Source organism: Dama dama, chromosome 8 (assembly GCF_033118175.1).
Source record: "Dama dama isolate Ldn47 chromosome 8, ASM3311817v1, whole genome shotgun sequence".
In the NCBI taxonomy this organism is placed as follows: domain Eukaryota; kingdom Metazoa; phylum Chordata; class Mammalia; order Artiodactyla; family Cervidae; genus Dama; species Dama dama.
In genome coordinates this window covers 34921545-34944651 of record NC_083688.1, presented here as the reverse complement: position 1 = coordinate 34944651, position 23107 = coordinate 34921545, and the positions used below count along the sequence as shown (strand labels likewise).

The 23107-nt window shown below is 35.5% G+C and overlaps 1 protein-coding gene across 1 annotated transcript in view; it reads right to left on the bottom strand.

Moving 5' to 3' along the window:
* The window catches only part of ERBB4 (erb-b2 receptor tyrosine kinase 4), a 1235763-nt gene that overhangs the window by 313834 nt on the left and 898822 nt on the right, over positions 1-23107 (bottom strand). Inside the window, exons 6-9 of the mRNA XM_061147924.1 lie at positions 13533-13651; positions 10511-10652; positions 6347-6460; positions 6128-6254 (exon numbers count right to left, since the gene is read on the bottom strand). Coding sequence (XP_061003907.1) covers positions 6128-6254; positions 6347-6460; positions 10511-10652; positions 13533-13651 — 502 coding nt within the window. The remainder of the gene's footprint in view (positions 1-6127; positions 6255-6346; positions 6461-10510; positions 10653-13532; positions 13652-23107) is intronic.

Below are 23107 nucleotides of genomic sequence, written 5' to 3'. Positions count from 1 at the left end.
AGACAGGAACTATTAGCTTCCATCTATATGAATCATACTAACATTTGAAAATAAAATTTACCATAAATTTAATAATACTCAAAAGGTGTTGTGCATTTTGAAGATTTTTTAAAATACCATCTCTTAATGCATATATATAGATATATTTAAATAAATGTTACTGATAAATAATGGCCTTGTCTTTCCAAAATAAATATAAAATACTTTTAATATTAAATAGTTGATGGATTTCTTTTAGAAGTTTTTATCTCTGGATAATATTTTTCATTTAAACATGTTCACCATGCATACTTAAATATTAAGGCAAATATAAACATAACATCCAACATTTCTCAGTAATTCAAGCACTACCTTCATATTTTCTTAGGCAACATATAGTAAATTTTTTTAGGTTTTATTACTTTAAAAGGTGCTATTCTGTGTTATTCTGGTCAAGTAAAAACCTCATACTAACACATAAAAAAGTTAAATTGCATATATTGGTCATTCCTTCAAGAAAGATCAAACTTCTAAAATCGACTAATGAGGCTTTTTAGAAGTTTGTATCCATCTTTAGCAATCAGCTGAATTTTATCCTTGCTGTGGATATCTGTTGTTTTAGCAGTATCTGAGAACCCTCTTTTTCATGTGGGAATATAACCTAGGATACATGATCCATTGGAGTTTATCAGTCAAGGTGTTCTGCAATCCCCTGACAAATACATAGGCCTGTCTTCCAAGAATTTGGGCCTGAATCCATTGGCTTTTATTTACCCAGTCATTAGAGCCTTTGAAAATTCAGTATTAGTTCAGCAACCTTGATCTCTGAAACTGCCTTGTACTGATTTCTCTTAGCTTGGTTCATAAACATGTTCATTTATACTGTGAACAATCCCATATCTTTTAAAAGAAAAAAAAAAACAAAACTTTGCTTGATGAAATTACTACTTCCAACTAAAAAAATCAAGAAGTGTAATCTATATACTGTACTATTAGTTTAACATGGCATGTTATAAAAGGCTTGGAAACACTATAAATGAGTTTCTCTGTAGTTCACACATAAAGATTTTCCTTAAAGAGACATGCATTTCAAAGGCTTAAAATCTAATTCAAATATTCTGGCAAATTTGCTCTATTTGAAATTGAAGATATACGGAATGAACATGTATGCTTCATGGGGCCACAAAATTAGGTCCTTGTGTGGGAAAACTCTGTTGCTGTGATTTTCTAATATGCAAAGATTTCCATATGCAGGGAAATGCCAGCTCTGCAGTAGTAGAATGAGCTTTCTACATTTGTTCTTTGAGGTAAAGCAATATACAGAACGCTCGAGTAATATAATCAAATATTCTCGCTTTATTGAGAAGCACTCAAAGTTGAGGGCAAACATGCAATAACGGGGCCAGTCCAAACTTTTACTGAGAACACTTACCTGTTGCCAGGGTTGAAATAAATTCTAGACTGTTAACACGAAACCCAGTGGACCACAGAAATTTTATATACTTAATTTTAGAGATTCAGGACTCCCATAAAATAAGTTGACAGAATCCCACTTACCGACTTCAAAGTAACCTTAGGGAGTTCCATCAAGTCACTTGAAATCCATAGTAGTTTAAAATTGAGAACTTTCCTAGCTAAATGTAGGGTCATGAAAACGAACAGTGTGTCCACTCTGTGAGTGTGTCTGATGACCCAGTAAAGCTCAGAATAAAGGGAGAGAAACATATTTTCACAGTTCCATTGAAATCACATTATTTTTTCCACCAAACTCATAATCTGTTTCCCATTATCTATCATCATTACAGTCTCTGTTTCCCATTATCTATCATCATTACAGTCTATCATCTAAGCACTTTCTTATTAGTGTCAGATTGTGACACAGCATGGGTATGCTTATTTGGTGAGCATTTTATTGCTCTCAGCATATGCACATGAGCATTGTTAGACATGACAAAACATGAAAGGAGATCCTATGATAACCCTGAACACTGAATTATGCCTGCAGTTCCCATTCTAAATAAGAAAATAAGAGTGTCTACTTTATTTCTAGCCAGGGTGGCATTGTGCTATAAAGTGAATATTTCCTTGAACTCTTTCATCATTAACATTTTAATTGACTTCACAGTAAATTTATTTTTAGCAAAAATTTGATTTTGAAATGTATAATCTCATTTGATTATGGATTTTTCCTTTCCATTAGTTTAAAGAAATACCCTAGCTATTTTAATCAAATGATACAACCTATCAAAACCTAGTTAGTAGAAGACTGAGGATAATGAGAATTAAGTGGAATAAAGCATTTTGTTAATTTACTAAAAGCTTTCTGTTTATAATACCTCATATTATTCACTTTCAAAATCTCTGTCTATACACACACACAATACATACATGATTACACATGTGCCTATACCTAAGTATCTGAGATCTACTCAATTAACTTTATATTAATACTTTCCTAAGATGAAAGCAAAAGGCTTCAGAATATACGTTTCATGTTGACATGAGACTAGAAAGGAGGAACATATCATTTTTCATATATATATATTTGTCCTGAAAATACCTTTATACTATGGTTGAGACACAATAATATCAATTATAATGTTACATTTAATTGCTATAATTAAAGAAAGACAAATCGTAATCATCTGAGGTAGGAAGTATGATTTGTCATAAGGTAAGTATTGGTGTAAAGATAAGTTTGACTTTATTCAGTTTCCAATAGTCTATGAAATAATATCTGTTACACTATATGCTGTGCTATAAACCAGATACTAGATATAGTCACCGAGATTTGCTTTTGAACTGCCTTTTTCTCTAAATGTTTTAAACTTTCTTTAATTCTGGGCAGGGGGCTTTAGTGTTTTGTTTTGTTTTAAGTTTTATTTTGTTATTTTCATTGTGGTGTGGTGTTTCTCTTCTTTTTCTCCTTTTCCCATCTTTTTCTTTCTTTTTTATACCATTTATTAAGATTTACTTTATTCTAGGTATTGGACCAAACCCTTAAAAATATATATACATATATTTGCTTTGAATCCCCACAACACCCAGAAGAGGTAGTTACTTATTTTTAATATAGTTCTCAACTCCATATGGGAGGACATTGAGTGTTTGACATGGAAACCACTCAGCTCAATGCAGATTGTCCATGGTAGACACTCAAACCAAACTCCAGTCCAGTCTGGATCAAGTTAATCAAGTAGAAAATTTGACTCTTATTTTTAAGAGAAACTTGGCTTACCTTTCTATTTCTAATTCATGTGAGTTGATTTTTGTAATTTTTCATTTAGTGTTCTCCTTGAAAGTCTGGATTAGTCTGATGTTTTATAACAATTCTGCTCATACTTGTGAATGTATGGTCATCTGGGACATCCATCAAGAGGTTTCAGTTATAACTGAGATTGAGGGACACTACAGGATTTAGTAATAATCCCATGCCAAGTTAAATACCTTTCAAAGCAAAAGATTGCTTCATGTCTTGAACCATCTTAAAATGCTCTACCCAGTTTAGAAGCTCATGTGAACAAACTTCATAGTGCATAATATTTTGTGTGTAAGTCTGTAGTAATGTGGCCTCTATTCATACAACAATATTCCAGTGTTCATCTGTTCCTTTGCACTTTATTTCCCCATACTTCATGCACAGAGTGACTTCTAATCTTCCCTCCTATGAATCCAAACTTTTATGACAAAAAGTAGCTGATCATTTTCCTATCAATACATATTTTATTAAACATTATTTTTCAAAATTCTTCTTGAAATTACAATTATAATGACTTTATAAAACTATGTTTATAGGTAGAGTACATAATCTATGACTTTTATTTCAAAATTGAGAAGTATTAAAATACTTAATATAAAAATGATGGATGTTGGGTCTGATTGTAATGAAAATCACTTGTCTAAAGCAATTCACCTCAGATATGCAGATGACACCACCCTTATGGCAGAAAGTGAAGAAGAACTAAAAAGCCTCTTGATGAAAGTGAAAGAGGAGAGTGAAAAAGTTGGCTTAAAGCTCAACATTCAGAAAACTAAGATCATGGCATCTGGTCCCATCACTTCATGGCAAATAGATGTGGAAACAGTGGAAACAGTGGCTGACTTTCTTATTTTGGGCTCCAAAATCACTTCAGATGGTGACTGCAGCCATGAAATTAAAAGATGCTTACTCCTTGGAAGGAAAGTTATGACCAACCTAGATGGCATATTAAAAAGCAGAGACATTAGTTTGCCAACAAAGGTCCGTCTGGTCAAGGCTATGGTTTTTCCAGTGGTCATGTATGGATGTGAGAGTTGGACTATAAAGAAAGCTGAGCACAGAAAAATTGATGCTTTTGAACTGTGGTGTTGGAGAAGACTCTTGAGAGTCCTTTGGACTGCAAGGAGATCCAACCAGTCCATCCTAAAGGAGATCAGTCCTGAGTGTTCATTGGAAGGACTGATGTTGAAATTGAAACTTCAATACTTTGGCCACCTGATGCGAAGAGCCTCATTGGAAAAGACTCTGATGCTGGGAAAATTGAAGGCAGGAGAAGGGGATGACAGAGGATGAGATGGTTGGATGGCATCACCAACTACATGGACATGGGTCTGGGTGGACTCCGGGAATTGGTAATGCACAGGGAGGCCTAGCATGCTGCGGTTCATGGGGTCACAAAGAGTCGGACACGACTGACTGCACTGAACTGAACTGAAAGCAATTCATGAGACTATGTTTTTAAATCTTTTCCCATGCATTTGGACTTGAGGTCCATTCATTTATGATTAATCTATCCATGTGGAAGCAGTCAGTGTGAATTGATGGGCTGTGTCTTCTTATTTCTCAGAAAACACTGTTAACATAATATGATCTTTCATGCACAGTGATATTTGGTTTTACAAAATACCTAAAATGTGGATATGTTGTTTTACTAAATGATACACATATGTTAAATTATATAGATGAACTTAAATATTGGCCCAGGCCTCTTACTCAATGGAGCCGAGAAGGCAAATATAACAATGTAAATGGATATAGAGGGCCAGTGGGGACTATGGTGAATTCAATCAAATGTGTCCCATCTCAAAAGGCTAGTACCACCCAGCTCCAACAGACTGTTGCCATGCAAGAATAGAGTAATCATGTGCATATTTTTTAAAAGAGATTTTAAATCTGGACCTTATTTAAAAAACAAAAAGAAACCAAACACCAATAGCAGCAACAAGAAACACCTTTTGGTATTTCTGGCATAGATCTATACTAAAAGTTACATTTTAAAGCAAAGAAATGCTTTATGTACTAAGACCTAAAGTAATTTATTTGAATAGAAAGAATCATTTTGTTCTATTTCTCTTGCTGTTCCTATTTGACATATTTATTCATAATGTGTTAAGTTGTTTTGCTTCTAGAAGTGTTATATGTTTACAGTAGGTCTTTTGAATTGAAATATGTGAGTGATATTCTTTTTCTGTAGCCTGTGGCACTAATATTTAGGGATTAAGTAGTGATATAGACAAATAGATAAAATATAACATAAAAATATTGACATTTTCATTGCAACTGAAAGAATACAAATTTGGTCATTTTTCGCATTAAAACCAGCAGGTGGTTCTAGAATGAAGAAGCCTAGAAAATGTTACAATTTTTATTGCTAAAATGAAATCCACTTAATAGATTTCTCACAATAGTACTAAATTCTCAACTCTAAAACCTAAAAAGATACAACAGGGCAAAGAAAATACCTGAAAGCTCAGAATTACAACTTACTGACTTTTCTGTGGAATATATTTCAACAAAATTAATTTATGTCATCTTGAACTAATTGGGTTAGGGATTTGAATGAAATTTCCCACTTTACTCACCGATAACGTTTCCCTAAATACATCTACAAATGTGTCAAACTCACTAAATCTATGGATTTGAGGAGAATATCCTGTAAATACACCTATTTTCAAATCCAGGTAGTCACCAAACTTATACTCTGGATTATTCTTGCAAAATTTGGTTTACAATTACCACTGGTGAAATCTGACATTGATTTTGCTGGAAAAAAGCATTAATATATAATGGAGCCCTGTGTCAAAATGAATCAGACTGACAAAACTAAAGAATCTCTTAAACTCTGTGTATATTTTACAACAAAATTTTCTATAAAAATGTAATACTGACCCATGAATACCAGTGACAAGGAAGATCAAATTCCCATTGATTTTGGTGCAGTTTATGAATTTGTCGATGTTACTAGAATCCACGGTCTGAGCTGACATCAACGATCCTGTGCCAATGCCATCACATGCTGTAGAAACAAGTTCAGGGAGTTGAGAAAAATTTTCTTTAGTCAATAAAATAATGCATTTTTATCATAGAATGACAGTACAAAATCAGTACCTTTTGGGCAAATGTCAGTGCAAGGTTTACACATTTTAATCCCATTTTCTTCCACTTCCATCTTGGAACTAGGACAAGCACGCACACAGGAACTGGAATCAACTACAAAGTTATCTGATTAAAAAAAAGAAAAGAAAAAGGTAAATTTAGCAATAATGTTGATGTTCAGCAACAGAATTTAAAACAAGATATTTTAGGGTTTGAACATTATTACCCTTTGAAAATGATAGTATATATGTTTCTTTCCCTAAAACAACTCCTTATCTAAAATATCAACCTGAAATAGCATCCATGAGTATCTACATTCAAATCCAAGGGCAGGGTGTGTTAACAACATTTGGTTCTTGCTTGGCTACTGCTCCACATCCTGAATTGCCCCACAAGATCAGTGTATTTCTTTTATAGTCTTAGGAAACTGCATGACATCTAGTTTGCATTTTTCAATAGTTCCACTTCATTTCATGCCATGATACAAGCTTGAAATCTAAAATTACTTCAAGTTACATGAAGCACAAATGAAGCTGAAGTTAAACTGCCTTGGATGAAGGGAGTGTACTTTATATCACAGGAGGAAATGTTTAAAATATGTTCATCTTTCAATGGAGAGCCATAGAAATTGTCCCATAGCTTCATATGAAGAAAAAAAGACGAAATTTGAAAGGGCAGAACTTTAGGAAAGTGAAAGTGTTAGTTGCTCAGTCATGTCCGGCTCTTAGGGACCCCATGATTTTAGGAAATGTCAACTAAATAAACCAAGAACATCTAATTATTTGCCATGGTGAAATGTTTAGAAGTGTGGTGGTCTGGAATATGCCAAACACTCCCTTCCAAAAACAAGGACAAATTATTGCATCCTGAGCCTTCTGTAATAAATGGAAAACCCAATACCTGCCAGGCTAATTTTGGGCTTTGAAGGCAGCATCCTTCCATCTTTGGAAATACTGCTTCTGGCAGTATTCAGTAGTCTAGAAGGCTTCTGACCTTGAAGGGACCCAGAGCAGGAAAGGCATATAGTGCAAGTCTTAGGTTGGAGTGTAAGCAATCCTGCTACTTGGATCACAAAACCCACAAAACCCATACATAGTTCTATAATATTAGAATATTATAAAATATTCTAATATATTAATATCCTAATATACTTATTCTATAATATTAGAAGCATGCATGGTGGGAAAATATGCCATGTGAAGTTATGGCAAGTTTCAACTGGAAAATCACATCAGAGACCTGCAGGAATTGTACCCCATTTAATAAATAACTCCTGACATGCTTCTGGGCCATGGTAGGGATGGACTACCTAACCACGGGTAATTGATTGATCATGTAGTCCGAATTGCCCACCACAAACAAAGTTTTGTTAAAAACCATGACATCATAATTTTGATTAGGGCCAATGGCAATCCATTGTAAGATGGAAGCAGTGCATTTGGAATTGATATGAGCTGGGGCACTCATACAGTAAACTGCATAAGCAGGCATTCCAAACCCCTACATTATCCACGGACCACTGTGCTGGCACCTCTCACTAAGTTCACATCTATGGCTACATGGGGAACCAAGAGAGGGCAAGTACGACAAGAGGACAGAGGGGCACAAAAACTAATCTTGGGAGGTAGGTGCGGGCAACTGAAAAGGCATGGCACCTGCCCTGCAGCCTCATCAGCAGTGGGCTGGAAAGAGGGCAAGTAAAAATCCTACCAAGGGGCACAGTTCTGGGTAGTGCAAAGGATCCTTTACTTTGTATGGAATGAATACAAGTTTAGAATAAATATGACCTGGTGGCTCAGATGGTAAAGAATCTGACTGCAATGCAAGAGTCCAAGGTCTGATTCCTGGGTCAGGAAGATCCCCTGAAAAAGGGAGTAGCTAGTATTCTTGCCTGTAGAATTCCACGGACAGAGGAGCCCGGTGGGCTATAGTCCTTGGGGTTGCAAGAGTCAGACACAACTGAATAGCTAACACAACAGCAGCAACATGAGCGGTGGCTTGTTCAGAGAGAAGAAATGCTAGAAGATCTGGAATTGTAACTGAAAGCAGACTGGGGTAGAGGGACATATTTGAATCCATGGGAGTGGGCATAAAGTGTGATGATCTGTGTATTCTAAGTTAATATCCACTAGAGAGCATCTGTCACAGAAGAGACACCTTGCTAAGACTGTATCACAGCCTGATCTCACTTCCTTTCCTTCTCTCATGGGTCCTGATCCTGAGAACATTCGTTAACAACCAAAATCTCTGTCGCATGGGAACCCAAACTGTAACAGATGTAACCATCCTTTCTGCAAGGTCTTTAGGAATACCTCTTATTTTAAAAGTCCACATTTTTGTAGCAGCTTATGTCAAGTGAAATAAATAAAAAGGATTATAAGTATCTTCATAAAAAGTTCAGGTTTTGAAGTCAAATAAGTTTCAGAAAATATTTATTGTTTCGTTTTAGAATTTCAAAATTCTGGATTAGGAAGTGTAGACCAGTATTTAGAAGCTAAATATCTTAGTTTCCCAAGATAGCTATAGTTTAGCACAGGCAATGTACCTCAAAGTTTTGAATTTTACATAGATAAATAATGAAGTGCTTTAAATTAGTGTGTAATTGGATAGACCTAAACTAATCCATGAAAGAAAGTTTATGAGTTACTAAAACTACAGTAACTGGGAATGTCATTTCAAAAACCAGTCCTTAGATTTTGACCTCTTATTGTAATTTAGGAGTTGAGAGACTTCAGAGACACTATAAAGGATATAGTCTAAGAAGGAGGAGGACATTTGCCTAAGAAAAGAAAAAAATTTGTCATCTAGCCTCATTCTATGATAGATACTCTTAAGACCTGTAGTTTGCAAGATAGTAGATAGTAAATATAGGGTAACTTTTAGATGAGAAATTATCAGATCAAAACCATGGTTTGGTTATAAAATTATTTAACATACAAATGCATATATATGTTTATGCATATATATGCATATTTATTCTTTTAATCAATATAAAATAATAATAATGGCTGGAATCATTGCTTTCAAAGACTTGTTTTTATACACTATTCCTATGAAATTTATTCCCTATCACTTTGATATTTATAATATTTTTGGGAAAGAGAGAGGGTACATTTGATTATCCACATTTTAAAGAGGAGAAAAGAGAAAATTAAGTGGTGGTGGTGGATTAGTTGCTAAGATGTGTCTGACTCTTGCGACCCCATGGACTGTAGCCTGCCAGGCTTCTCTATCCATGGGATTCCAGGAAAGAACAATGGAGTGGGTGGCCATTTCTTTCTCCAGAGGATCTTCCCGACCCAGGGATAGAACCCGGGTCTCCTGCATTGCAGCCAGATTCTTTACTGAGTTACAAGGGAAGCCTAGAAAATTAAGTAGTTCATTAAAAAATCACACAATGAGTAAGTGGCCAAAGCTACAATCAAAGCCATTGTAATCGCATGTCTCTTACACTTCCTACTCCATCATATGCACAAATCAAAAAAAATAAATATCTATGTGATGTAGAATGTAGAGTCTCTTAATTTAGTATATGGACAAATGAGGTGGCTTTTTCAGCCATCAAAAAAGTAAAACATCAAAGAAATGTCTCAGTGGTCTCTCCAAGTATAGAAAATGACTTGAACAAATATCAAGATATATACTATTGTTCATAAAAACTGAGCTGGTCATTTTGAATCCCCAGGATGAGTTTTCAATTTGGTAAAGATTCCTTAACATGCTCTTTATATCCATGGCTATTGTTTTAAGATTAGATCTGATGTCAAAACCATTTTATATATTCTATTACAAATAAATAATAAGATCACTTTAGGTGAAAATTCATTGTTATTAGAAGAAGACCTTGTTCATTACATAGTTAGCTGCTACTTAATTGTTTTTCTGAGGAACAGCATCATGTGCAAAAATATTGACATATAGTGAAAATAATGAGTTTAGAAGTCAATGAATGACAATGTGCTCTAACCTCAAACATGTTACTCATTTGCTGAGATTATGAACCAATCACTTCAATTTTTTGAATTTTAATTCCTTTATGTGTGAAATAATAATAATATCCATACCAAAGTAATTCATGATATGTCACAAGTTTCAAATTATGATAAGTTTCCATGAAATTCCTTTGTTTTAAAACAATGAGTTAATTAATTTGGCTATTCTTATTTTGTTACTTACGTGGGCACTTCTTGACACAAAATGCCCCATAGGTGTATTTTGCATTGAAGTTATGCTCCAGTTGAAAGGTAGTGGGATTGTAGACAAAAGTTTGTGGACACTGAGTGACACACGCTCCGCTGTCATTGAAATTCATGCAGGCCTGCAACACAGCGAAAATTAATTTCATTTTTGAAACAACCTTCATAATATTTGTTAAAGGGACACTGTTAACAACAGTTGTGTGATAAGGTGTATTAATTGCTTAGCATATATCAATTTCATAAAAAACTGGAAACTTTGACAACTTTTTATTCATCAGGATTTATTAAGTTAATGTTTGTTTTTTATTTCTTAATTTTAAAATCTTTTTCCAGCATCACCAAATATACCTTCTATAGTTACTAATGTTCACATTTCTTGGTGTCTCTCCATTAATTTCTAAACTGAGAATTGATTTAAATTATTAAAGTTAGATTATATGAAAATTTATTATTCAAAGGGTTTATACTGAGTTTTAGAGTCTGACAGTGAAAACTAAATATCCAATTGTATAGGCTAGCGTTTCCTTAAAGCTGGTACTTGACGAATTTGGTGACTCAAGTAATCTTGTAAGTCTGTTCATCACCACTGTATAGTGAGATAACTTTGTGATGGTCATTCAAACTGGACTTAAAAGAAAAGTCTCTGTCAGATGACTAGCCAAGTGTAAATGTAGTGGGGTGAGATACCAAAATGTAAGGAAGTAGCTATACTTAGTCCATAATTGAATAATATGATACCTTTTTCCTATATGGCCATACCTTTTCCTAAAAGTCAAGTTCAAATAAATTTGTTTCTGCTGATTTATATATTTTTCCTGAGACTTCTATTTGTTAATATATTCAAATGATTTGAAAACAATTAAAAACAATTGTACCATCCAGGAGTTAGGTATTTGATATAAAAAAGCAGATATGTAAGTAGATAAAAAGTAAGTATATAAAACATGTGTTTAGCAAAAGAGGAGATGGACTAATTCTCTTAATTAAACAATTTAAACCTGCACAGGAATACTTTAGGCTTTGGAAGGCAAGCTAATGTGAACACAAGCTATATTTTACATATCATCATAAATTAGATGTATGGTTATTAATAAGCACTAATTTATTCTGTTTCCTCAAAACATTTTCTTAATCAATTGTTGTTTTAGCAAGCAGTTTATCACAAACATGACAATTCACTGATGATGGTCTACGAGATGCATAATCAGAACAAGACTCACTGATGATACATTATTCACTAAGATGACACTTTCCAGGAAGAATCTATTAAAAACCAATCTAGAAAACTCAGTAAGCTTTAATTTATGGCTATAAAACTTCATGTGTCCTCATAATTGCTTTACTAATATATTTTATACAGTGTTGTACACAGATTGCTGGGCAACAAAGGGACATAAGCCAGAGAGATCAAACAAGTTTACCTTCCAGACAGCATACAATACAATAACTTACACCAAGACCTTGGGCTGGCATTACTGAACATTCTCTACCAAATGCCAAAGTGGAATCAGTGGACCATTCCATAAAAGCAATGAAATGAGAATTCTGAAGCTCACTCAGCACTCTACTTATCGTGATAAGGCAACCATGAAAAAAAATTCAGTGAAAAACTTCTAAGTGAAAGTTAAGAGCTATTGTTCATTTTTATTGTAAGTACTGTTTTGGAATTGCTAACACAACCCCTGTCCAGCATCTTTCAGATCAAGGTTACATCCCATGTCTGGTGAGAGGTAAGGGAAAGGGTCTCAGTTCAAGATCTGCTGAGCATCTTTTGTACATTTTTAATATTTCCCTCTCCTTCCTTCTTCCTCCCTACTCATTTCTATAATACATGCTTTTGTTTCACTATAAAATTAGGACAGACAAATTAAGATTTTTGTAACATTAAGAGAAGTAAGAAATTACTGTGTTTCTATATCATGAAAGGTATAATCTATGGTTTGCTTGTCCAGAATTAAGTGCCAATTTGAAAAAAAAATATCCTCAGTTCTAAATGCATCTGTGTTTTCTCTGGATATTTGATGTGGAGGAACAAAATATATTCCTGTGTGCATATTAGCAACAAAAATTGTTGACTATTTTATGATTTTTGGCTTAAAATGAAACTAATGTTCTGTGTGTATGAAACAGCATTAACTGTAACTCAGAATTGCCTGTATGTATTCAATGGAAAAGAAAGAACTTTATCAGGGATATCAAAAAGTAATTAAAAAGTGGCCCCGACAAGCTGTAAATGTTAATTTTGAGGATGTAAAAGTGTCCTCTTCTAAAATAAAAATTACACAGATTAGCATATAAATTGCTTTAAGCATGCATTTGTAAATCTTATAAATTTTGAATAATATTAGCTTGTAAACAATATAAACTATAAGACAGTTGAATTCATAAATTTATCTGCTTTAATCTTGAATTTATATTTGAGAGATAAAATGCAAGTGTCCCCACTCAGAAGACTCAACTCAGTGATCCAACAACATACACAGGTAATCACGGTAAATTTTGGAAGGATACTGTTAGCTTTTTAAAAGATATTCAATATGTTCTCCCTTAGGTTGTCTAATTAAGTCTCACTTGTAATATAAACTGTATCAGAAAGGCATTAATACATTTATTCTAGGACAGAACAATCCTACTTAATCAATAGCCACCCAGTAAGAGAATGACTTTCAGGAAATCACAGCACCTTTCTTAACCCTAAAATAGTAACATCTGATCTTATTGTGCGTGCATGCCAAGTCACTTCAGTCATGTCTGACTCTGTGATTGTAGCCTTCCAGGTTCCTCTGTCCATGGGGATTCTCCAGGCAAGAATACTGGAGAGAGTTGCCATGCCCTCCTCCAGGGTATCTTTCCCACCCAGGGACTGAACCCACATCTCACATCTCCTGCATTGGCAAGTGGGTTCTTTACCACAAGCGATGTTAAGGATTTGATGGACCTGAGTCAGACTAGGAGGAAAGGGAGGCTCAGAAAGTGAAAGGGAGAGCTGCCAGACTCACAAAGCAGTCGGTGTCCTTTGGTCCCGAACAGCCGCCAGCACACTCCCGGTGACAGCAGTCACTCACGTAGGGTCCATAGCATCTGCCATCACACTGCTCTGCACACACAGTCCTTGTCACTGCAGAAGACAGAGACAGCGCCTCATCAAAGTCAGCCGCCAAGAGAAACTTAAGGTGATTTGGAGTAGCTGAGAAAAGCTGAGCCCTGGAGTAAGTAACAATTTGCACAACCATCATTGACTCAGCTCAGCAAACATTTACTGTGTGAAGTCAGCAATTGATCAAAATTACTATACAAAATCCTTCAAAATTAATACATGAATTTGTTTTTAGATTCATTCGTTTTCAAGCAAATACAGTGATTTACAAAAATCACACAATTTAGCAAGAAAAAAAATCAAATTTAGAAAAATTGAATGAGAGGCATTCTGGCAGGTTGCTAAAAATGAAGTAGGCAGCAAAGTCTATTTACAATGTGCACTGTGAAGGCCTACAGCAGAAAGTGTCCCCAGAATGAGTCCATGATTTTGGGGAGCCAATACAAAAAATGAAAACATAAACTTTTACATGATTAACATTATACCTTATATCATTCCTATCAGATAGATAGATGATGGGTGATAAATGGATAGGTGACAGACAAATAGGTAGGTAGGTAGGTAGATAGATAAATAGACAGACAGACAAAGATAGGTAGATAACACCTCTGTAGTAGCACAAATGTTTCTGTTCCTGAGATTAAAGTGAAAAATCTACCAAAATTTCTCAAAAAGAGGGACTTACAAGGGATAGAGAAACATCCTCGAAGAAACAGGAAGGAGGGAAGATGACATATACATAGTAAACACAACAAAACCTTCCCTTAGTTTTTCTTATAACATTCTTCAATCCTAGTTGACAGCATCATGCTGTCAAGGTTTACTTTAGTAAATCAAGCTATATATGCTGGATAACAAAATTATAGCATTAAGGGACACATTTCCGCTTATCACACTTATTCCAAAGAGATATTTTAAAAGTATACAGAGAAATGAATTATACAACATATGTGTAACTCATTGTTTCTTGGTTCTGTATTTCTTTTTTTTTCAGTTATTTTTATTAGTTGGAGGCTAATTACTTTACAATATTATAGTGGGTTTTGTCATACATTAACATGAATCAGCCATGGATTTACATGTATTCCCCATCCCGATCCCCCCTCCCACCTCCCTCTCTACCCAATCCCTCAGTCTTCCCAGTGCACCAGGCCCGAGCACTTGTCTCACGCATCCAACCTGGGCTGGTGATCTGTTTCACTATAGATAATATACATGTTTCGATGCTGTTCTCTCGAAACATCCCACCCTCGCCTTCAGTCGTGTTTCTTCCCACCTCTCTGAGTTCTTTAAAACTTCCTTCACTGTTAGTACAGCAAGACATGCTTCCTTAAACTTTAGTGCTCCTCAGAGCTGGTCTTCATATGGATTAAGAGCTCATATACTTGGATATAATCATTCATCCTCTATTTTGCATACTATCTCTAGGTAGATGACATTAGATTCAGATCTGAAATCTCTACCAAGATGCAACTTGCATTTCTCATTGTCTGCACAATTACCTATTTATATGTACACAATGGAATGCATCCTTTCCCCACCTCCACCATAGAGTGTCTCTCTCTTGTTTGTTCCCTTATCTCAATTTCTGATAACGTCATCCATCCAACACTTCAGCTAAAATTCTGGACATGTATTCTATTTCTCCTTTTCCTCTACCCTCACTTTTCATACCTAAGAAAATTCCCAAGTGCTACCAATAGATGTTCTTTGTTACTCTCCCTCCTCTCTACGCCAACTTCATTCTGAGATTTACCTCTAAATATTGCATAGCCTTCTAAAAGGTCTCTCAGGTCACAAATAATCCTGTATGCCATAATAAAAGTAATGTCTTGAAAATATAAGCTGTTGCATATAAATCAGTGTCGGTCCTTTCTCTGTATGAACCTTACTTTCCAACTCTGCATTAGAGCTGTAAACACTTAGCAAGGGATAAAAGTCCTCCATCAATTGACCACTATTTCTATTTCTACTGGCATCTCTTACTACTCTCAATATGATCTTCACATCCAGACACACAGAAATACCACTTGTGATCCTCAGTTCCTTTCATGTTATGAATTTGTGATTTTCACTGCCTTGTCACAGTATATTCCTTCACGACAAAAAACAAAACAAAAACAAAAAAACCCTGTCTTTTCTGTCTAGCAAATACTCATCCATATGTCAACTTAATGTTCCGTTTTTGTTCTGAAACCTTTTCAGATACAGCTCCACACTGAGTTAATCTGATGTACATGCTTCTGGACAACCAAGCAGGTGAAGCTATGAGCTCTGAGGGTCTAGGATCATTCAAACTCAAATTTTTTTCTTGTGATATGACACATTATCTCACCACTCTGTATTTCACTTCACCATTTTTAATGTGGGATTAGTATGAGTTCCTACGTAATGGACTTGAAGACACAAATAGAGATATAGGTATAATGCCTAATATGACTCCTATTAATAGAGCTCAACAACCATTAGATATTATTATTGCACTTATTGTAACATATTGTATTTATTTTTTCCATGTCTGCTCCCCCAGTAAACTATTAGAGCATTTTATTGAAGTATATCATCTCATTCATGTTTACATCTCTGGTATTTTGTTTGGCAGTTAATAGACACTAAATAAGTATTCCCTCCAAGTAACAAATGTCATTTAACGCCAACTCAGAAATATCTGTTTATTGAGTGCATAATGCACTTATTAGAGGAAAAGGAAATATATTGACAGTTAAATGGGTAGGGCACTAATAATGTAAACAGACAAATGTTAAAATACTAAGAAACAGAGTATATAAAAATTAAGATACCTTAGAATTATTGTTTGTATCTATTATTAGACTTAAAGATGCCTTATATTCTACCATTGATTATTTCATGATTCCATAGATTCACTTGGGTCTTTTTCAATTGAGCATGATGATTATATTCATAAACTATATAATTTTTATATTTTTCCATTTGACATTATTATATTCCTCCCTATGTAGTAAACAAATATCAAATAAAGTTTAAACTAAAACAGTACTTTAGCTCATCCTCTCTCCTGTTTTTATTTTGTAAAAATAGTCATGTGATATTTCTTATAAGTTTAAAGATTTTGAAATAGAACAAAATTTCAGATCTCATATATGAGAGCATATTTGATATTTGCAATTTAGATAATTATTTTGAAGTAAGTAATTTCTTCTGTAAATATTCTGGTATAAAATACTACAAAATAAGTCAATTTGACCTGCCCCTAAACCTTCAAGTCTTTGCTCTAATCTCATCTTCTCAATGAAGTCTACCCTTACTTAATACATATCTAAACCTTTCCAAACCACTGTTGTCTTTTGGACTTTTCTCCTTCTCTCTCTTCCTGTCCTCCTCCCTCCTTCCCCTTCTTCCCCCTTGTATCTCTGTTACAGCATCTATCACCATCTAATATATTTTACAACTCATTTATTACATTCTTTGTTTTATGGCATATTCCAGTGTTAGAACTGTACCTGGCATCCATGTAAATTTTATCTGTATTTATTAACACATTATACATAAACATACATATTGCTGTTGTTCACTCAGTCATGTCTGACTCTGCAACCCCATAGACTACAGCATGCCAGGCTTCCCTGTCCTTCACTATCTCCTGGAGTTTGTTCAAAGTCATGTCCATTGAGTCGGTGATGCCATTCAACCATCTCATTCTCTATTGTTCCCTTCTCCTCCTGCCTTCAGTCTTTCCCAGCATCAGGATCTTTACTAATGAATTGGCTCTTTGCATCAGGTGGCCAAAGTATTGGAGCTTCAGTTTTAGCATCAGTCCTTCCAATGAATAATAAGGTTCCTTTAGGATCGACTGGTTTAATCTCCTTGCAGTCCACAGGATTTGACTCAGATGGTAAAGAATCTGCCTGAAGTGCAGGAGACCCAGGTTCAATTCCTAGTTTGGGAAGATCGCCTGGAGAAGGGAATGGCAACCCACTCCAGTATCCCTGCCTGTAGAAATCTGGGGACAGAGGAGCCTGGTGGGCTGCAGTCCTTGGGGTCACAAAGAGTCAGACACGACTGAGCAACTAACAGAACACAATTAGTTTACATATAATTACATATACATTATATATATGAAATATATTCAATGAATTTTATCTACTCATTAATGTTAATATTCATACATTGTGCTTGATCTTCCTATTTTTAACCAATTATTACATTTATTTAGATGTCCTAATTAGCAATTAATATCAAAGAAACACTTTAATAGACATTTTTGGAAAGAACAGATTCAAATATAATTTCTCTCTTTCAGATTCAACAAGGCTCTTTCAATGTATTGTTGTGTTAGTTGCTCAGTTGTGTCCGACTCTTTGTGACCCCATGAACAGCAGCCTGCCAGGCTCTCCTGTCCATGGAATTCTCCAGGTAATACTGGAGTGGTTGACATTCCCTTCTTGAGGGGACCTCCCCAAGCTAGGGATCAAACCCAGGTCTCCTGCACTGAAGCAGGATTCTTCACCATCTGAGTCACATCTCTTGGACTTTAGTGTATTAAGAGTTGCTAGTTGAAATGGCAGACTCATGCTAAGTAATCATATTACTAGACATGAAATCAGTGTTATCACAGGACAGTCTACTAATTTCCTTTTGGTTGACAGGCATTGCTTAGCTGGAAAATAGCATGACGTGAAACAGCAATCATATTCTATAAATCATGCTGTATTTTAATACTAGACACATATGTCTACATGTTAATTTCCATTTTTTACTCTAAGGTGCTTTAAGCTAACTATACAAAATGTTTCCATTTCTCTTCATTTATAGACTTTGGTCTTTCCTACTAAATTAGGAAATTAATGTAGATAACATTTAAACAAATAACCATAATTGTATTCAGTCATGTCCGACTCTGTGTGACCTCATAGACGGCAGCCCACCAGGCTCCTCTGTCCCTGCAAGTCTCCAGGCAAGAATACTGGAGTGTGTTGCCATTTCCTTCTCCAATGCATGCATGCATGCTAAGTCGCTTTAGTCATGTCTGACTCTGCGCGACCCCACGGACAGCAGCCCACCAGGCTCCTCTGTCCACGGAATTCTCTAGGCAAGAATATTGGAGTGGGTTGCCATTTCCTTCTCCATTTTAATACGCTATTTAATAAATGTTCATGTTAATAGTTTATCTCATTATTATACTATTTAAATATAAAAATAATACATTAGAGAAAGATGGACACAGTACAACCTTGATTGTTTTTCAGTAGCTAAGTCATGTCTGACTCTTTGGAACCCCACAGATTGCAGCACGCCAGCCTCTTCTGTCCTCCATTATCTCCCAGAGTTTGCTCAAATTCATGTTCATTGAGTGGTTGGGTGATTCCATCTAATCATCTCATCCTCTCCAGCCTCTTCTCTTTTGCCTTCAGCCTTTCCCTTCAGCGGGGTCTTTTCCAAAGATTTGGCTCTTCACATTATGTGAACAAAGTACTAGAGCTTCAGCTTCAGCATCAGTACTTCAAATGAATATTAGGGATGATTTCCTTTAGAATGGACTGATTTGATGTCCTTTCAGTCCATGGGGGTCTCAAGAGTCTTTTCCAGCACCACAATTCAAAAGAATCAATTTTTGGTGCTCAGTCTTGTTTATGGTAGAACTCATATCCATACATAACTACTGCAAAAACCACAGCTTTGAATGTATGGCCCTTTGTCAGCAAAGCGATGTCTCTGCTCTTAAATATGCTGGCTAGATTTGTCATAACTTTCCTTCGAGTGAGCAAGTGTCTTTTAATTTCATGGCTGCAGTCACCACCTGCAGTGATTTTGGAGCCCAAGAAAATAAAATCTGTCACTGTTCCTACTTTTTCCCCTCCTATTTGCCATGAAGTGATGGCACAGATGCCATGATCTTAGTTTTTTTAATGTTGAGTTTCAGGTCAACTTTTTCCACTCTCCTCTTTCACTTTCATCAAGAGGCTCTTTAGTTCCTCTTGCTTTCTGCCATGAGGGTGGTGTCATCTGCATATCTGAGGTTATTGATATTTCTCCCAGCAATCTTGATATCAGCTTGCGCTTCATCCAGTCTGGCATTTCACACGATGTACTCTGCATACAAGTTAAATAAGCAGGGTGACAATATACAGCCTTGACATACTCCTTTCCCAATTTGGAACCAGTCTGTTGTTCCATGTCCTGTTCTAACTGTTGTTTCTTGACCTGCATACAGGTTTCTCAGGGGATAGGTAAGGTGGTCTGGTATTCCCATCTCTTTAAGAATTTTCCACAGTTTGTGTGACCCACAGAGTCAAAGGCTTTCATTTCAGTTCAGATCAGTCACGTCTAACTCTTTGCGACCCCATGAATCACAGCACACCAGGCCTCCCTGTCCATCACCAACTCCCAGAGTTTACTCAAACTCATGTCCATCGAGTCAGTGATGCCATCCAGCCATCTCATCCTCTGTCATAACCTTCTCCTCCTGCCCCCAATCCCTCCCAGCATCAGGGTCTTTTCCAGTGAGTCAGCTCTTCGCATGAGGTGGCCAAAGTATTGGAGTTTCAGCTTCAGCTTCAGTCCTTCCAATGAACACCCAGGACTGATCTCTTTAGGATGGACTGGTTGGATCTCCCTGTAGTCCAAGGGACTCTCAAGAGTCTTCTCCAACACCACAGTTCAAAAGCATCAATTTTTCAGCTCTCAGCTTTCTTCACAGTCCAACTCTCACATCCATACATGACCACTGGAAAAACCATAGCCTTGACTAGATGGACCTTTGTTGGCAAAGTAATGTCTCTGCTTTTAAATATGCTGTCTAGGTTCATCATAACTTTCCTACCAGGCAGTAAGCGTCTTTTAATTTCATGACTGCAGTTACCATCTGCAGTGATTTTGCAGCCCCCAAAAATAAAGTCTGATACTGTTTCCACTGTCTCCCCATCTATTTCCCATGAGGTGATGGGACCAGATGCTCAAGTGTAGTCAATGAAGCAGAAGTAAATGTTTTCTGGACCTACCTTGCTTTCTCCATGATGCACTGGATGTTGGCAATTTGACCTCTGGTTCTTCCACCTCTTTGAAACTCAGCTTGCACATCCAGAAGTTCTTGATTCACATATTGCTGAAGCCTAGCTTGAAGGATTTTGAGCATAACCTTGCTAGCAGGTGAGATGAGTGCAATTGTACTGTACTTTGCACATTCTTTGTTATTGTCCCTCTTTGGGATTGGAATGAAAACTGACCTTTTCCAGTCCTGTGGCCACTGTTGTACAACCTTATGTTCACTAATGGTTACTATAATGTGGAACTGTTAAAACATACATTTAAATTAGTCAGTCATATGTGTGATCAACTTTAAATTTTTCAAAATAGCAATTTCTCCCATAGAGTGGCCGCCTATCTCATATTTTCTCAGGCTATTTTGATCTTAGAGATGCCATTTCATTTCAGGAACATGCAAAGAAATGTTCTTCTAAGTCATTATTTTTTTTAAAAAATTGACTTAAATTTTTAGAAGTTAATTCTGGGGTTTGATTCAAAAATAGTCTATGATTGATATTTTAAAGGTAAGATGCATTTAACACCAAAAAAAGCATTATTTGATGACAGTTTTCACATGCCTGGAGTTCAGTAAGCATGAAATGTATTGAAAAAGCTTTGCTTGACAGATATAATAAACAAAAGAAGACAGCAATAAGCTTAATCTATAAACAATGTTGAGACACTATTAAGAACCATTTCTTCACATTGTTATGTTTTGCTTTCAGAAAGAAAACTTTCCCTTTGTACAATCTATTTAATGGCACTTGCTGATTAATAAGCATTACTTAATATGAATTAAACACATCAAACTATACTCATATTTCATTTTGATGGAAACACAAAACAAAAAACACATCCTGAAATCAATGAGATAATTCACTTAGCCTCCATGGTAACATTAACTTATAATTGCTTTGGTTATATTAATTTCCATCCTAGCTTGACTATTATTTCATTAGATTTTCCCCCCTGTATTTAGTATCTTTTCTAAATTGCTTCATTGGGTGCATTACTATATTTGGGTTGAATTTTAACTAGTTTATTCTTTCATGGTACATCAGTATCTGTGATTATTTAACATAAAAGATAAAACCTATGAAATTAAAATCCTTATTAGGGTCAGTAAAACTGAAATTGGGAATAGGGATCAATTCAAAATATCCATGAGAATCAAATGGGAAAAGTTTAAGAGTCGAGCATCCTGCAGTAGTAAGGGAACATTACTGAGAGAATATCTATCATCTCAAAAAAATAAATAAACTATTTATAAGTAGCTTTATTACATCAGCATTTCAGTAATAAAAATGAGGACTCAATTACTTCTTTAAATATAATAATAACTATACTTAAAGTTGCTCCCTTAGAACAAATTAATCTTATTTGAAGAGATTTGGCAATTTGTTAATCAAATATTTACTTCTTATGAGTTACTAAAAAGATAATGAGCATTCATAAGTGGTACAATCAGAGCACTAATTTCACAGTAACAAAGTAAAATGATCTCTGTCCCAAGTTTTTATAGCTTGCCCTTTTCACCTCCTCTATCCTTTCCTCCTTCAACATCTCCTCCATTTTCTCACCTTGATTGCCTTCTTCCTCTCTTCACTTCCTCTATCAAGTGGCTCTGAAGAAGGCTGTATATAAGGTCACTGAAAAGGGTCTTTCAAGCTTTATATGGGGACTCTTGCATCAGTGATTTTCATCTAGTCGACAATCAGTGGAGCCCAAGAATGTCCATTCTAATAAGATCTCAGGTTATGTCACAGCTTAATAGTCCACAGACCTCATTGGAATAGCAGGATATAGAGTACTTAGAAAAATGCCTGAGAATCACCTAATTCCTATTAAATCAACATTCCCCGCTATGTTCTAGGATTTGATACTTTTAATAAGATTCCCAGGGGATTTCAAATATGTAGTCTAGAGCTGAAAACCATTATTCTATCCAGTGAAAATGGGACAACTCTATGTCACTTCCACCATTTGACTGATTATTCCCTGTCTGAAATTTAATCACACTGACCTTACCTTTGATCTCCTATCAATGTTGTTAAGCCTTCTACCCCTAATTGGGAGATTAAGCAAACATAATTGACGTGCAAACTGGTAGGAAGAGTAGGGAAGAAAAAGACCTAAATGGGGAAAAGAAATATTGTGTGCCTAATTCTGAAGGCAAAATATTCAGATAAATAAGAGACAGAAAACTCTTCCTTTCTCCCAACCAGCAGCTGTCTACACGACAAGTATCCTGGGTAGCCCCCAATTACATTTCTAAGCACATTTTAAAGTATGCTTATTTTATTTTTATTTCACTTTATTCCAATTAGCACTCAATGATCTTCACCTCTGTGCTGCCTTTATTATTTCTGTCTATTGATCAAATTTCGACAAACTGTGTCCATGAAACACACTGTGTCCATTAAATAGATGTTGAATAATTTTAGTGCTAGGCTGTTTTTGGTTACAAACTTG